Source organism: Hermetia illucens, chromosome 4, assembly GCF_905115235.1.
Source record: "Hermetia illucens chromosome 4, iHerIll2.2.curated.20191125, whole genome shotgun sequence".
NCBI classification, from domain to species: Eukaryota; Metazoa; Arthropoda; class Insecta; order Diptera; family Stratiomyidae; genus Hermetia; species Hermetia illucens.
In genome coordinates, this window is record NC_051852.1 from 18,410,497 (window position 1) to 18,428,913 (window position 18,417).

General features: G+C 42.5%; 1 protein-coding gene across 1 annotated transcript; it reads left to right on the top strand.

Moving 5' to 3' along the window:
- The first annotated feature begins 1,998 nt into the window (after positions 1–1,998).
- LOC119655448 (odorant receptor 33b-like) lies at positions 1,999–3,404 on the top strand. The gene is made up of 3 exons (XM_038061345.1): positions 1,999–2,744; positions 2,806–3,166; positions 3,230–3,404. The coding sequence occupies exons 1-3, from the start codon at positions 2,032–2,034 to the stop codon at positions 3,281–3,283; spliced, it is 1,128 nt and encodes a 375-aa protein (XP_037917273.1). The 5' UTR covers positions 1,999–2,031; the 3' UTR covers positions 3,284–3,404.
- Positions 3,405–18,417: the final 15,013 nt, after the last annotated feature.

The window sequence follows — 18,417 nt, forward strand, 5'->3', positions numbered from 1 at the left end:
CCTTGAACGGGCATATCAAGAAGAAGGAATTATTGCCGAACGCGCAATTCGGATTTCGATCTGGACATTCGACAAAACATGCAATAACGAAGGTAACGTCTGATATTTGCTGGCGAAATAACAATGGTGAGTGCGTAGGAGCTTGCCTTATAGACATGGAGAAAGCCTTTGATACCGTCTGGTTAGATGGACTGATTTTCAGGCTCCTGAAGAATGAGTTTCCCAGCCATCTCGTAGCGATGATGTGTAGTATGCTGTATGGCAAGTGCTTTGTCATTACGGACGGAAATCTCACTACTAGCAGAGAATTTCATGTTCTGAATGGAGTACAGCAAGGGACAGTGACTGCGCCTACACTTTTTGCGGTATTTGCCGGCGAATTACTCAACTCTTGCGATTTTAATAAATCTCGTAAAAGGTCGTTGGATGCCTTTGCGGACGATCTGATAGCCTACACGGCACACAAGAAGGTAACTGAGGTGCGAGTTGAACTTCAGAAGATGTTCAATGATATTAAGTTCTTCACGAGCAGTTGGCGGTTGAAAATCAATGCGTAAAAGTGCGAAACGATTCTGTTTCGAAATTCCTTGGCGTAGGCCAGTAGGAACTTGAAAAGGAATTGGAGAGATTTCTACATTGTCGCGAACGAGGATAGTTCTGAGCGCATTCCTCATAAGAAGTGCGTTAGATACCTGGGCTGGCGTCTTGACGAGCGTCTCCAATTTAACGAGCACGTTAAAGTCGCGCTAGAAAGCGCTCGCAGGGCATTCATGTCTCTTCGAAGACTCTTTTATGCTCCACATCTTAGCCGAAACGTTAAGATTATTTGCTATCTTACTTTGGTTAGACCGGTGCTCACCTACGGGTGTGCTATCTGGTTTAATTTGAGTGCTAGCCAAACGGAGAAAATATGGATCTTTGAAAGGAAGTGTCTGCGTGCTTGCACGGGGCTTAATAGGACTGCTTCGTCAAACTATGAGCACTATGTAACTAATGAAGTGATGTATGCAGCTGCTGCTGTGCCAAGAATCGACACAGTTATCGTCAGATTGATTCGGAATCATATAGTGCGATCTGCTTCGTATGGTGAGAACACTTGGGTTTCGCAGCCGTTCTACCCAAATGATGGGTATTTTGAGAAAACTCTCACGACAGGCTTCATTCCTCCCGAAGCGTTCGTGTATCTTGACAGGAATGGTCTAATTCTTGATTCTGCCGGTGATCCGGTTATGTATTATATACATAGACGGGCCACGGACAAAAGGATAGAATACCCCCTGAATTTGACATTAGGGGCTCCGGGATTCGACTGGAGATACTCCAGAGCGAGAGCAATTGATATTAAGCGGGATGAAAAAGAGAAATCCTAGTACTGGTGGCTGCGGGATGCCGGTTAGCGGTGGCCGTGCTCAGTTCTGCCATTTGTTTCTTGGTGGGGCTTTGTAAATATGTACATATTGAACGGGTGCTGGTTTTGCCTCCAGTTGTAACTTATACATACATACGTTATTATTCGTTATTATTAAGGAGGTTTTCTTAGAACTATAGTGAACTGGCGTTTCGAATTTGTTTGATAGGCATCCGAATCGCTCAATTGCCTTGTTGTCTAGGCCCGGCGAGAGGTCAACACAAGTTTTGATTTTTGTTTTTTTCTATCCTTTCAATTTTACCCGTCCTGTAGCGCAATTTTCCACCTGGATTTGCTATTAAAAATTTCATCCCTTTCCGCTGATATGGCCAAACAGCCATTGTTTCATTGTTTCCAATAATCCAGTAAATACCTAATTGTCTTGTCTACCTATCATAGAATTTTCATAATAAATATGGGACCTTTGGCACAAGGATCAAGTAGTGCAAATGTCATCGTGCATACGTGTACGATAGCATTTTCAAAGGCAAATGCGCATAAATGCTCACTAGGCAATGACTAAGCATTAATGCCTGCTAATATAAAAGAACTCCCGCTGGAGGAAACGGTTAGTTCCCTCAAGAAATTTAAACTAACTTTGACTAGTGCCTAGTGTGAAAAGGATGCGAGTCCTGACAAGTGTATCAGCTTTCAAGCCAGTTCGGTTAATTTTCCGAATCATGGGATTGTATCCCTCCAAAAATCGTCCTCGTCTCTACGCTATCTACTCTTTTATCCTATTTCTTATAATGGGGATTTCATCTCTGTCCATGTTATTGTATCTCGTTTTCACCAAAACTTTGGAAGAATTCCTTCAGTCCTTGCCCATCCAAATAATATTCATTTTGGCTAACTGGAAGAGCCTCACGATCCGGATGAATGCAGATAAACTCTCCGAAATTGAAGATTATCTTATATATTTGGACCAAAAATTGCAGATACCGAACCGGAAAGATCTAGTGCAAGACGCATTGAAAACATCCTGGAATGTCTTTTGTACGTTTATCGTAAGCTACTGGGTTTATCTAATAACTGGGGCCATTGGATCTTACACCAATCGAAAGTTACCTGTGGAAAGCTGGTTTCCTTTTAACATCACTTCATCGGATGAGATTTTTTTCATGACGTGGTCTTACCAAAATGTTGTGTATGCATTACAAGTTACAAGGAATATGGGTTGCGATGCTTTCTGTCCAATCTATTTGATAATATTGATTTGCCAGTTTGATTTGTTTGCAGCTAAAGTTGAAAGTATTGGAACCGTCATAGGGAAAGGACCAAAGGATAATCTGGCAGAGTTGAAAGAGTGCTTTGAAATTTATGAGGTTTTGATGAGGTACAGATCCTAAACGTTGTTCAGAAATATCTTATTGTACAATTGCCTTTTCTTCTTTTAGAATTTTCAACCACCTTAATTGCATCATTTCAAGGATTATGTTCATTGCCTTCTTAATCACGGGCGTGCTTCTCAGCTGTAGTGTAGTTCAGTGCTTGTACTTTGACCTAACTTTCGCGGAAAAAGTGGAGGTAGTGATGTTCTTTATTGGGGTACCACTGGAGCTGGCACCATGTTGTTATTTCGCCGATAGATTCATGGAGAAAACGGACCAATTGGTTAATGTCATTTACAACATGAACTGGTACGAAGAAGGTCCTGAATTTCGAAAGATGGTGATCATATTCATGGAAATGAATCAGAATAAAAAGGTGATTCTGGCTGGAAATTTAAAACAAGTTAATTTGGCGGCATGTATGGATGTAAGACTTTTGTATTTTCCCGAAGGCAATCTAAAATTTTGAACACTTATCCTGTTTTTGCAGATATTCAAGTTCACTTATACTTTGATTACTTTCCTAATGCAAATGGGAAACTAAAGTGAAAAAGGATTCATGAAAATTGTGTAGTGCTTTATGATTTTATTCAATTAATCGTGTTCTTTGTCACTTGAGCTCACCAGATTAAATTGCTTAATAAACACTAAAGATTTCACAGGAATTGATAAAGTTTATTCATAATAGTGTAGGGTCCCCCGGTCTCACAGTCCACGAAGATCCTGGTCCTGGCTATGGTTTTCCTTGGGGTCAAAATTCGGTGTAGTGTGTAGTATCTTTTCTTTTACTTTTCGTTCGAATTCTTAAATCTTTACTCCCTATCTGAATCCAGTATTATAAAAATTTACTTTATTTCAATACACTTTCCTTCAGCATCAATTCTAAGAAGATACCTTCGTTATCCTAATTCCATCAAATCTCAGGCTACTGCTTACATAATTTACTTTTCGTTGGTTTAGTGATGTGTATTGTTGGTTCTATGGACAATCAGATGGAAGGTGGGAAATAGTCGATGGTTGTGTTGAGTAATTTTGACTCCGCCGGGAAATCAAAGACATCTTACCAGTTGATGACGACCATTTGTGAAAAGATTGATTTGAGCAGAAAGTGGTGTAGTTTTTATTCTGTAGCTACTTTGGAAGGTGTTCTAATTTTTATTTACCCATCTGTATTGGGTTTATTAAATGCCTTAATTATTCAGGAGTGGAGGTGGTCAAAGGGTAGTATAGGTCCCAGGGCGAAATGTGGATTGGTACCCACGATGGAGCATAAAATCTGGGAAATGCCTGCTGAACCAACACCAACAGCTCTACTACCAAACCCTATCTCCACCTCCACGTGGTGACCGCTGGGAGCTCTTTCTTAACGAAAAGCTGCAGACGGTGAAGGATGAAGGCGAGTCTCCCGCGCCTAAAAACGGGACAAATTGTACCAACTGGTCCTCCAGGTTGGGGGTTGTGTAGGGCTGACAACCCTACACGGAAAACCGATGTTACGGAGCCACGAAAGAAGCCTCGGACAGGATGGACTTTACAACGACGAACCCGGCATCGACAACGGATTAACGAATTGCGCATTGTCTCAAGGAGCGTGCGCTCCCTGTACAGACCGAATGCTGCTGAGCAGCTAACCGATACCCTGTCCCAATATAAGGCTGATGTAGCAGCGTTACAAGAGATGCGATGGACAGGGACCGGTTTCCTGGAGAAGAGCCACTACACCATATACAGGGTGCGGCAGCATAACTTCCTTTCTTCAAAACTCAATAAAAACTATTGTATGCATCGGAAAATATTTACTTATTTTTTATAATGTAGGTACATGTCTAAAGTTTTTATTTACATTGTTTTGAAGATCAAATTTGTTAGGTGACGTCCCCCATTTTCCATACATTGCGTAAACCGATTTCTGGCGTTTGTCATGACTCTTGTTAGCATAGCAGGTGTTATGTTGGCAATTTCTTCTTCTTCAAATCTTGTAGAGTTCTTGGACGGTTCACATAAACACGGGATTTCAAAAAACCCCATAGAAAAAAATCACAAGGGGACAGATCGGGAGAGCGTGCCGGCCATTCCAAATCGCCTCTAATTGAGATAAGGCGCTCTGGACAGTGTTCCCTCAAAACAGCCATCGATGCTCTTGAAGTGTGTACTGTTGCACCGTCTTGTTGGAACCAAGTGTCTCCCAAATCCAAATTTTCTAGCCGTGGGAAAAAAAAATTCTGTAGCATGTTTACATACCGGTCCGAATTCACTGTCACTGTAACCTCATTTTCCTCAAAAAACCAGGGATCAATAATTCCAGCTGAGGAAATTGCACACCACACTGTGACTTTGGGTGAATGCAAAGGCTTTTGATGCAATTCTCGAGGGTTGGTGTGAGCCCAGTAGCACATGTTTTGTTTGTTAACCGACCCACACAAATGAAAATGGGCTTCATCGCTAAAAAAAAACAATAGCACCCTCGGGAACGACATCAAGAAGAAGCTCACACGCGTTCATCCGAGAATTGAAGTCACGTTCTGAAAGTTCATGCACCATCGCCATCTTATAGGGATGAAAATGAAGATCATCACGAAGAATTCTTCTCACAGAACGATCGGGTAGTCTAAGGGCAGATGCATGTTTGCGCGCAGAATGCCGTGGCGCTCTCACTGCTTTAATGTTCTCAGGTGATCTAACGGGCCGAGGGACTCCAGTTCTTCCTTTTGTCGCACTTGCAGTTTGTCTGAATGTAGTGACCCATGTAACAATTGATTTGCGGTCTGGGACGGGAGCCGATTCCGAAATGCACGCTGTGTTGCAATAACCGAACATCCGCTTGAAAAGTAAAGTTAGGTCATCCTCATCCATCCTCCTACACATGTCGGCATCATCAAAGAACGATGCCTAAATAAATACTCGCTAGCAAGTAAGTTAGTTTTATTGCACTAGACCTAAGTAAATACATAATTGTTAGGAAGTAAGAATAAGGAGAAGATGTGTATTTTATTGCTTGCATTGTAACCCTTTAAAAGGACATGTAACTGCAAGCAAAGGGTGCACTCTTATCCAAGATATTAAAGTGAAGAGTCACAGTTGACATCATTTGTTTTGTAAAGGCGGATCACGGTCGGAAACTCGTGATCATAATTGTAAACCTCAACGGCAAAGGCACGCTCCTCACTATTCCAACGCATGATGGCGACTGAACCGTGTCGGGACAAAATTTTACGGTATCCCCTCTTGAACGAGACCACTAGCGCTCTGCTATGACATCAACTAACTGAGTGGCGCGCATTTAAAAAAAGGAAGTTATGCTGCCGCACCCTGTGTTTATATATGCTGGGCCCTCTGCGAACCTAGCGAACAAAATGATATAAACTCATGCTCATGCTCGTGTGTAGCGCTTTAATAAGTATTATCACTGTAGCGTTAATCAGGCATTTTGGAGACCGTTAAGGGAGTCATCCTGTGTGAAGGCCGTTTTTAAGGTTTTGTGTAAACACAAAACCTTATTAAAATCGGTTTACCGTCTGTCTGTCTGTCTGTCTGTCTGTCTGTCTGTCTGTCCGTCTGTCTGTCTGTCTGTCTGTCTGTCTGTCTGTCCGTCACACGCATTTTTCTCGGAAACGGTTACAGCGATTGACACCAAATTTAGTAGAAAGGTGGGAACTGTGAACGCTCACGCATACAGTGAGTTACATCCTTTTACGTTGAATTTAAGGGGGGGTCCCCATACATGCAAAAGGAGGGTGTAAATTTTTTTTTCATCAAATATACTCATGTGGGGTATCAAATTAAAGGTCTCGGTTAGTACTTTTCGAAGCCGGTCTTAGTTTTGACATTTGTTAGAAAGGTGGGGAGTGCGGGGGGTTGAAAGTGACCATTCCTTTAAGGGGGCCATTCTCAGAAACTACCCAATCGAAAAATCTGAAAAAAATCAGGAGGCTGGCACTATATGGTGCCTGGGCTCCGAAATACCTTCCATACTGATATCTGTACAAATAAAGTTAATAATAGTATATTACCATAATTTTTAGTAATTGGCTGCAAAACCCCCCTTAAGTTCATGTTAGCAATATGAAATTTCGCAATAATATAGGGTATAACATAGAGCACGATCTCACCAAGTTTGGTCGAAATAACACTATTACTAACAAAGTTATAATACGTCAAAGTTGTCACTCCTTGTAAATTCAAGACTATGAATGTCAATGTCATCCGAAAGTGGATATTCTCAGATAATATATGCATATATTACGTGCTACGTACTAAGAAATACACAAAACCTTTCGTACCTGAAGCGTCCAGCTTCCGGTTTCCCGACTTGTTTTTGCCTTTTTTCGAAAAATTATTTTGGAGGACTGGATAAAGGTAGAAACGTAATTTTTTCACTATATGTTTATTGATATCTCTAGTATATGTGATAAATTGAGCAGCAATTGAGCTTGATATCGTGCTAGTTTTCGGAATACGTGTCAATTTATGCACCCATCTCCAAAAAAAGGTGTTTTCCTGCTGCCACGCTCGAGGTCACTGGGTTCATCTGAAGAAAAAAAACTAAACGGCATTTCAATGTGGACAATATTCCACGGTCCGCAAACTAGGATAATTTGAAAATATTAAAAGGTAAATTTTTGGTGGGCTTTTAAACTTAATTTTTTGGATTTTGGTGTTTTTTTACGGCTTTTTTATGAATAAAAAAAACGACCCGTCCGATTGCAATTATCCTAGTTTGCGGACCGTAGAAATATGTATTAAAGAAGTCATGAAAATTTCAAAGAATTTGGTTGGATTGATTTTGAGCTATGGTGGCAGCCGATTTTCAAGATGCAGTTTCGAGAAAAACCCATTTGAAAACTTAATTGTGATTATCAACAGTAAAATTTTAACTCACCATTAATCTGCTTTACCTGGTCCATAGGGAGCACCCTCCGTTTCTTCAGAAAAGTCTTGTAAGGCCGATTGTTGCTCTCTGGTTTCAATTCTCGCTCTTTTAGGGAGGTCAGTCGATCGTCGTTCGGACCGCCAAATTCGCGCTTCATTACGGCGGTCGGCATAAACCTGACATATATGACCAACTTGACATCCCATTGTCACTAGGATTTTGAGAATCCTTCATTGAAAAGTGACTATTTCTACATCCTTGGCCCCAGAATGAGGGTGTTTAGGAGCGAAAGTCCAGATCAATGCATTTAACGACTCATTGTTATTCTGGGTCTCTGCTCCTAATCATCTGTTCAAGGGATCATCTCGTGACCGTTTGAACTTCTTCGGTCAAAGGTGCCTTCTCGTGGTGGAAACTATCCAGTTCTCCTTTAGCTTTCGCTTTGGCCCCATTTGCACGAATTTGCGTGTCGACGAATAGCTAGCCCAAAAAAATGTAGTGAGGTCAGTATCAGTAAGTTTTCCAGCCCCTTTTCCACCAATGCCTTTGTGATTCTTCTTTGCATTCCTAAGCCGCGTTCCCATTCTTTTCTCGACATGTCCTACGCATTCCTTTTTTACTACTACGTATATTTTATTATTTGCAGAAATACCGGAGAAAACTCCAGCAAAATTGGAATATCCATGTTCATGCTTGCTAAAAGTGTCTTTGCTGATGTTGATGCCTTTCTCCTTTTTCTTCTCTGATAAGTATCGATTTCCATGAAATACTCGTTTTTTAGTGCGAGCATGACGTTGAACGTTAAAGCGATCTCCCTTCGTACGATCCATTTAAAAAAATCACTGAACTCACAAACAGCACAACACTTACAACAAAATATAACTGAGTATAGCTTGAAAGCCTTTCAATGCTCACCCTAGACTGGATTATCCTTTTTATTCCAAACAGCAAATGAGTTTAGACATTTGATTGGTCTTCCATCTTTTTATATTTATACCAGTGTTCGAATTTATAAGGCTCAGGTAAAAGACTAACAGGTAAAAAAAGATTCAATTCTCTTTCTCATCGAGTACTCCAGCCGCGGCTGCAAACTCCTTACTTGTTTAACACTGTAATTTCTGAACGACTTGGAATATCGGAAGATCCCTTTGCTCGCATATTCTCCGCTATATATAGATACAATTCACGCAAAAAAAAAAATCGATTTCTCCAACCCGACACATGGGTTGACCCCTTAAGCTTTTGAGCGGAGATGTTGGATTTTGTAGAAGTGTGGTTAAATCAGATATTTCGATTCAATGTTACTCAACATTTCCTCCACGAGATTATGGGCTTAATCAACTAATTAATTCTCCGTCTTTCCGCCCGACCCATCTCTGATGGCATGGGGTCAGTGTATGGATCCAGCGGCCTTTCCAGGATTATTCCACCATTGCTACCATCTCCTGAACAGCTCCTTCGCAGTGGTTTTTTTGAAGTCCACAGCCACATGAGACGGATTCGCCGTACTTCCTTGGGAAAGATTATTATTATTCTGTTAAGGGAAAGTCGCACCGCGTCCTTGAAGAACTATTGTGCCCCTTTTACTGGTTACAGTGTACCTATTGATCATAGTATCTCAAACAGGCCTATAACCGTCAGGAACTTTAGTATGTTCTGCCTCGACCTGCTTTGCAAAAGTGCCGGACACTGTCCCAAGACCTGTCTAGAGGTTTCGTTCTCCTCCTCACAAAACCTGCAGGCAGTGTCCGTAGATGTCCCTAGCTTCCCTAGGTGATAGTTCAGCCGACAATGACCAGTGAGGTTTGGTGAGGTTTAAGCAATCCTTTGTACGCATGGGTTTGTATCCTCCAATAAGCACCCTGGACTGCTCCATCCCTGGTAGGCCCGCCCAATATAGTTCCCTCAACCGCTTCTCTTCGTTTCTTAGATTCATAGCCATGAAACCGTTTCCGATTCCACAGAAGGGTTCTGGGCCGTGTAAAGGCATCCCTGCTCGCTTCTTGGCTAGTTCATTCGCTGCCTCGTTGCCTTCCAACCCAGCATGGCCTGGAACCCAAAGTATCCAGACCTTGTTGGACGAGCCGAGTGTATTCAATCTCTCAAGACATTCCCATACCAGTTTGGAGTTCACCTGGTTGGACCTAAATGCCTTGATCGCTGCTTGGCTATCGGTGAGAATAGCTATGTTCTGCCCCCTGTAGTTCCTTTGCAGATTAAAGGAGGCACATTTGTCTATGGCGTAAATTTCCGCTTGGAATATGCTAGTGTACCTGCCCATTGGCTCAAAGTACATTCTCCTTGGACCAATGATACCGGCACCCGCTCCCTCTGCTGTGAGGGATCCGTCAGTGTACCAAGTAATCAGTTGCTGGTTTAAGCCGTATGTCGCAGCCACGCTCTCCCAGTTTGTCTTGTTACTCCAACGTGTTTCAAACTTCTTATCGAAGTGAAACCTCGTTGTCATGTTGTCCCTCGGTATCAGTAATTCGGGATACCGCCTAGAAAGGATATCAATTTTCCTTCGATTTAGGCAGCTCCCCGCCTCACTCATACTACCGGCCATCCTGAATATTGATGTCCTTGCCTGCACCTGTATGTGCAAATGGAGAGGGGTTAATCCCAGAAGGACCTCCAGGGATGCCGTTGAGCATGTCCTCATTGCCCCACTGATACACACGCAAGCAAGCCTTTGGAGCTTATGTAATTCCCTGGCTTATGTGCTGAGTTGGGTTCTTTCTGCCCAGATTACCGCTCCATAGGTAATCATTGGCCTTACTATTGCAGTATATATCCAAAGTAGTATCTTCGGGCTGCAACCCCTATTGGTTGGTTGGTCAATTAATTAATTTCTAAATCTTTATTGATGAAAATTCTCAGAGAGATCAAACCTTATCTTCTAATAGAATGTGGCGACCTTTCATCGATGTTTAGGTGAATAAAATCTGTTCACAATTGATGGATATACAATGATCCGCTTGTGAGTGCTAACCTTGCCGTAGTTGGGGGTTAGTAAGGGCTATGTTCTGGTAGGCACCCCAAAGTCAAGCGATAATTGGAAAATCTAACCCAATGTGTTATGCAACTGGTGCGTCTGTATAGTTGTGTCCTTGGGTTGGATAAGAGGCGCTTTGGATACTCAGCCCATAGTAGTCCATTGTGCCATTTTAATCGCTGGATTTCCATTGATTGATGTGATGCTCCTTGTTGCAACTGGAATGCATTAGCACCAGAAATCTGTCGGCTTATAGTGTTCACGGCTTTCTGACATGGGCTGTATTTTATTCACCTTTTCCAAAGTCAATTTGACAATAGAATGCATTCAATAATATCGCTCAGTGAATAGTTCGAATAGTCCGGTGGTTAGAACAGTAGGTTGCCGTAAGGTTGCGGTTCAAATTTAACTGGTGGCCGTGGGATTAGTTTAGTGACTTGACGTCGGATACCAGTCGACTAATCTGTGAATGAGTATCTGAGTCAAATCAGGTTAATAATCACGGGCGAGCGCTATACTGATCACATTACTTTCTACAAGCACTGCAATCCTTTAGTGCAACGTTACGGTCTTGAATGAAGGGCTCCAACACCCTTCAAAACCCTGGTCCAATTGGATTGTATCGCCAACACTGTCTGCCCAGAAACTTAAAAGGGAAAAGTCTGCCTTGGTTTCCAAACCTTTTTCATGAGTGAGTTTCAATAATGGAGACTTTGGAGGTCAAGAAACACTCGACCCATTGTAAGGTAGGGTCTTTCAGCTATACCATCATCATCAACGGCGCAACAACCGGTATCCTGTCTAGGCCTGCCTTAATAAGGAACTCCAGACATCCCGGTTTTGCGCCGAGGTCCACCAATTCGATATCCCTAAAAGCTGTCTAGCGTCCTGACCTACGCCATCGCTCCATCTTAGGCAGGGTCTGCCTCGTCTTCTTTTTCTACCATAGATATTGCCCTTATAGACTTTCCGGGTGGGATCATCTTCATCCATACCGTAACCTATTGAGCCGGATTTTATCCACAACCGTACGGTCATGGTATCGCTCATACATTTCGTCATTGTGTAGGCTACGGAATCGTCCATCCGCATGTAGGGGGCCAAAAATTCTTCGGAGGATTCTTCTCTCGAACGCGGCCAAGAGTTCGCAATTCTTCTTGCTAAGAACCCAAGTCTCCGAGGAATACATGAGGACTGGCAAGATCATTGTCTTGTACAGTAAGAGCTTTGACCCTATGGTGAGACGTTTCGAGCGGAACAGTTTTTGCAAGCTGAAATAGGCTCTGTTGGCTGACAACAACCGTGCGCGGATTTCATTATCGTAGCTGTTATCGGTTGTAATTTTCGACCCTAGATAGAAGAAATTATCAACGGTCTCAAAGTTGTATTCTCTTATCCTTATTGTTCCCGTTTGACCAGTGCGGTTTAATGTTGTTGGTTGGTTCGTCTTCGGTGCTGGCGTTACCACCATATATTTTGTCTTGCCTTCATTGATGTGCAGCCCAAGATCTCGCCCTGATTGCCGCCTGCTCGATCTGGATGAAGGCAGTTTGTACGACTCGGGTGGTTCTTCCCATGATGTCGATATCGTCAGCATAGGTTAGTAGTTGGGTGGACTTAAAGAGGATTGTACCTCTTGCATTTACATCAGCATCACGGATCACTTTTTCAAGGACCAGGTTAAAGAGGACGCTGGATAGGGCATCCCCTTGTCGTAGACCGTTGTTGATGTCGAATGGTCTTGAGAGTGATCCTGCTGCTTTTATCTGGCCTCGCACATTGGTCAGGGTCAGCCTAGTCAGTCTTATTAATTTCGTCGGGATACCGAATCCTCTCATGGCCGTGTACAGTTTTACCCTGACTATGCTGTCATAGGCGGCTTTAAAGTCGATGAAAAGATGGTGCAACTGATGTCCATGTTTCAACAGTTTTCCCAGCGGTTGCCGCACAGAGAAAATCTGATATGTTGCTGATTTGCCGGGCGTAAAGCTTCTTTGGTATGGACCAGTGATGTTGGGGACGTATGGGGCTATGCGGTCTAACAAGATAGTGTAGAATATCTTATAGATAGTATTCAGCATCGTGATACCCTCTATAATTGCTGCAGTGCCTGACATTTATCTATGGGACAGATAATGCCTATTTGCCAGTTGTCAGGCATTGATTCGTTGTCCCACACATTGAGCATCAGTTGATGAACCACTTGGTGTAATTGGTCACTTCCATATTTAACCAATCCGGCTGTAATTCCACCAGCTCCTGGCGACTTATGGTTCTTAAGCCGATGGATTGCACCGACCGCCGTGTACGGGTATGATTTTCCGCTTAGATCGGCGTCTCACTCCCTGCCTGCAAAGTAAATCCTCTTTGCAGGAGCGATAGTTCCAACAAATGTTTCACAGACCCCGAATGGTCATCCAAATTAACGATGACGACATTCAAGCAGCAAGATCGAACTGGGAAGGTGGTCCTTGTCGAGTAGATTTTCTTATAGGATAAGCGGACGACTTGACTATCTTCAAACTAAATTTTATACAAAATTCCGTTCTATGGTGCGCACATTTGAAATGTTCCCTTTTAAAATTATGTACAGAATCCTTAATGTGGATGTTTCAATCGAGGTTGCAACAAAATGACGATATGTTAAGTCCCAAACCCAGCCGCAATCAAACTGTATCCATGATTTGGATTGAACCAAAAGCAATATCATTCTCGCAATTGTCATCGTGAAAAAACTCAGCGTCTAATCAGTTCCGCTTCTTCGCTTTGTTGACCTATCCGGACTCCTTAGTTGACGAGGATTTCGCTAGAAAGCTACACAAATTCTAGAATTAAATTGTGTTGATTTGCGAGATACTTTCAATTACGGAAGGAATTACCTGTGCAGCCATCATTTTGGAGCATTGCTCCCGTTGACTATTTCAAGTAATGAATTCTGGTTTTTTTCTTCACAGCATTAAGCTATCTAAACAATCGTGCTATGGAATTAATTGGATGGAACTCGCCACTTCAAGGCAACAGCCTCCATTCTTTGCCAAATAAAAACTACTCGAACACGGATTTCCAATTGGACAGCGACCCAGCTAGAGCACAACATGTGCAATGTTTTGCTTTAGCCAGAAAGTAACGTTGGGATTGCATTTCGTAATATGCAACATAATTTACAATTATGTGTAAACAACAAAACAAAATTCTTTTTATATTTACTTTCAAATATTTAAATGGATTTTGGAGTACTGTGGGAAGTTCAAAGGTGATTTGTAGATAAAATTGAATTATTTATGGGTTGTTGTTTTAAAAAACAATGGCAAAAATCACGGCGCTTAGTTAAATCGGCAGTGATAATTTCAACTGACGATAGCTCATTTAAGAAATGTGCTGGCTGGAGACGGACGGGTGAGAAAACGGAAATGATACCCCAAAACTGAGCCTTCGGGAACACCTAGATTGTGCTACTTGTTAAAATGTTGAGAGTTTCTGCGGGCCAAGAAATTGTCGCAGATTGCTTCTAGCCGGAGTGATGCGATACATTTTGCTTTACGCGTCACTTGTGTTGGCACTTGCACACTATCAGATAAGGAAGCAGGCTAATTAGGGTGTCTGGTTGATGACTTTGATGGTTTGCAGAGCTTTTAGAATTACGTCAGGTGAGACAGTACTAGTGGTGACCGGCGATATCCCATCCGATATTCTAGGGTAAAAAATGAATGCCTTGTACCATGCAAGATGTAAGGAAGGGCAGACATAACGCAGGAATACGGGAAGGTCATAATCCCATGATCTCCAGTAACAATGAAAGTACGAGCTTTTGAAGCGTCGGTGAATGTAGAGACTTTTTCTAAACGTTAGGTTCGGAGCGGAAATACGGGGCGACCAACTACCCACTTTATTCTACTATACTATAGTCTTACTATAGTCAGTGCCTACATCACTTCGGGCTGAATGATTCTCCGAGTTATCCTGAATGCAATGGCGTTCCGAAGGATCCAGAACATGTGGTGTTTCATTGCTCAAAACTCATGACAAAAAGACAAATTCTGAACCAAATGGTAGAAAGGATCGTGAGCATAGAGAGTATAGTTGCGGATATTCTTACTCAAACAATATGTTTATTAATAAATAATGATGTCCTAGGGTCTAAGGGACCTTAGCAATTAATTTCATCTAAGGTTATACCTGTAGAACTTAGCTTAATAAAATTTAACATGTTGATTGAAGATGATGGGCTGCATTTGGAGGAAAGATGACAAAAATCCTCCAATCGGTATAGCTGGTTCATTTAGACGGTTGGTTCAGGAGGGGGGGGGGGCGCAGAGGCGGATAGGTTAGGAATTGGGGATGGGAAGGAAAGGGGATTAGTAATGCGTCAGCCATTTTGCTTGGATGTTAGGCTGGGGTGGCTGGGGGAATTGACTGTTAAAGAGGAAATATTCCTCGTCGATCTCAAACGGTAGACACTCGGAAACTAGAAGGTTGGCATGTGCCTGACACCTTTCTATGAATTTCACTCCATGTTTGACGTTTAGTAATCATGATAGTTGGATATGTATTTCGTCCCATTTTGTTCTTTTAAATATGCCCATACAGTGGCAAAGAATTTGTCGATCCTTGTGCGTAGCCCATCTATATGTCTGGGGAAGATATCCGTCCAGAAGATGAATCCGAAAGTGATCATAATGGAAAATTTTGACTTTTTGTGGAATGGGTTTATTGAACCGAAAGATAGGATATAGTGATTTGAAGGCGCTGTTTACACAGTTTAGTGCCATCTCTCAAGTTAACGTTGGATAGGTTGGAGGTAGTAGTGATGCCTAGGTATACAACTTGTTTAACATTAGGAATGAGAATCAAACCGATGTTGAGGGACCGGTGCATTCCCTGCATTTCCTCGTCGGTGATTATAACTGCCGGTATACCAAACCGTGGAACCTACTCTTGACAGAGGGCACCTGCACAAGATTGTACTCTAATGTCTTTCAGAGGTATCGCTTCAGGCCATCGTGTGAACCTATCACTGATTGTGAGGCAATACCTGAAACCGTGTGAGTTTCGCAAAGGACCAATGATGTCGAGGTGGATTGTGTAGAAACGCTTGGTGGACCGGTAAAACACTCCTATGCTCCTATGCCTCATATGCTTTGTAGTGTTGCACTTCTGTCAGACGATGCACTGTCTGGTCCAGTCTTTTTTCATGGAGGGCCAGAAATACTTCGCGGTGACTAACCGATTCTTTTTCCGAATGCCTGGGTGCGCCAGATCGTGAACGGCGTGAAATACCTCCTTTCGGAAATTGATCGGAATATATGGCCTTGGTTTCTTGTCTGAGGTCTCGCAGTATGCAACGGATGTTGTGCCGAAGTTAGCAAACTTCCTAAATGTGTATTTGGAGTTGGTCCTCATACTCTGAGCAACTATGCCGTTCTCCTGCACCCCGGCGATTGCCGGAAAATCGAGGGCGGCGGGGATCTTGACTTCTGCAACACGTGACAAAGCATCAAAAACCACGCCATCTTTTCCAGACACATGTTGAATGCCAGAAGTGGACTGGCTGATAAAGCTTAAGTACTGAAATTGGTGAAAGGATGCTTTGTCAGGCTTGTGTTTTAAGGAAAACTTTGGTGGCTTATGGCTCGTGAACAATGTGAAACTGATTTTCTTGTCTTCAAGGAAATACCGGTAGTATTTAATTGAGAGGTATGCGGCATCGACCACAATGGCTAAGGGTGCATCTTGCTTGCATCTTGGGTGCAAACGCCTGGACAGTTTCTGAGAATCACACAATCCGACATGAGTCTTTGGTTTTCAGCCCAGACAGGAAGGCGTTAAGGATTGATTCATGGTGGGCAGCCTTGGACAAGAAACTATAATAGAAGTTAAACATGTCCAAGAACCTTATGAGATCCTTAACAGTTTTCGGAAGCGGAGAGCTCGACATCAGTGCAAGTGATTAACTGGGTCCGGTTGTATGCCTTCAGGGGTAATCAGGTGACTTTGAATCTCATCTGCGATTGTAGAAATTTGCACTTTTCAACATTAAGTACTAGACCGGACTCAAGGAAACGTTGAAAAGTGCACTCGAGGTGATCTAAATGTTTGGACTGAGAGGAAGATGTGACCAGAACATCATCCAAATATACGAAACAGAAGTGGAGGTTTCGCAGCACAGAAGAAGTTCGAAAGTTTTCATAGTGAACTCGAAGAGTCCGAAAGGTGCTCATATTGCCGTTGTCGAAATGTCTTTGGTACTACAGGGATCTGATCGTATGCCTTGACTAAGCCCAAGGCCGAGAGAACACTGCAGTTAGCAAGGTTGTGCGTAAAATCGTGGATGAGCAGGATGGGGTAACCGTCTCGAATCGTCTGAGCACTTAGGCGTCTGTATTCATCACAAGGAAACAAAGGCTCAGAGGTACTACGCTCGGTATTGATGTTGTTGTATTTTTGAAGAAGTACACAAATACGTGCGTTGGCAAAGTCTTCAAAAACAAAGAAAAGAGTGTTAGGTGAGCAGGATGAGATTCTTCCGTATGAACTAAGGGAAGTTGTAGGGTCAATGAGGGACCTATTATATATATCCACTAGCAATCCATAGTGGCGCAGAAAATCCCTGCCTATGAAAGGTATACTGATGTCTGCGATACCTACCTACCTGCAGCCATATGTACGGATCAACGAGGAATCTGCTGCTGTCAGTTTTAACGATTGCGGTATGAAACTATTTGCCGGGATACGGCAAGAACCGAAACTTCAGAGGATGTATCAACAAGGTAGTTGCGTTGCCTTACGTCGTTAGTGCGTTTTTGTTTCTTGACGAGCCCGTGGTTTATTTGGCCCGGTTGAAGAGCTTTTAGACCTCTGTTCTCATCCCGGCTAGGTTCCTGTTTCACCTGGGTATCTTCCTTAATGAAGACACGTCTTAATCGGACAGTTACCCTCTTTCGCATCAACAGAGTCATAGTTGATGTGTTTCACCATCGGTCCCAATTCTAATTCGTTCCTAGCATACCCGCCCACTTCTAGATGAGCTATGGTGTTGCTCAGTGCATAACTCTATATTTTAGAATTGCCTTTAAAGCCAAAATTGACTATTCTCTGATCTGACATAGGGGATACTTTCAAAACTTGTCAGTTCATAATTAGCCCGATGATACTGGAAGTAGCGAACTGGACAAATTCTGGGCTGAGATCAGGATGGGTTCAAATCTGACGCCGGTTTTAAAATTGGGCTTTTCCCTTAGCTACGTACCATACCTGAGAAGCCGAATTACATACCGTTTGACTGTTCTAAGTCCGTTGAGGAGAAGAGGAAGTTGAGAGATGCTTTGATGATGGATCCCTGAATAGAACCAGCTTGTATTCAAACTTTACTTGAGAACCGCTTAATTGTCTTCTTGCCAAGGCTGTGGAAATGCAACTCTTGAAGATTTTTGTGCTGAAGTTCCGATTTTTCTTTTTTTACCCTTTCAATTTTACCCGTCATGTAAGGTAATTTTCCACCTGGATTTATTATTGAAAATTTCATCCCTTTCCGCTGATTTGGCCACCACAACATTGTTTCATTGTTTCTAGTAAGCCAGTAAGCATCTAATTGTCTTGTCCACCTATCATACTATTTTCATAATAAATATGGGACCTTCGGCACCGGGATCAAGTAGTGCAAATGTCATTGTGCATACGTGTATGTTAGCATTTTCAAAGGCAAATGCGCATAAATGCTCACTAGGCAATGACTAAGCATCAATTCCTGTTAATATAAAAGAACTCCCGCTGGAGGAAACGGTTAGTTCCCTCAAGAAATTTAAACTAACTTTGA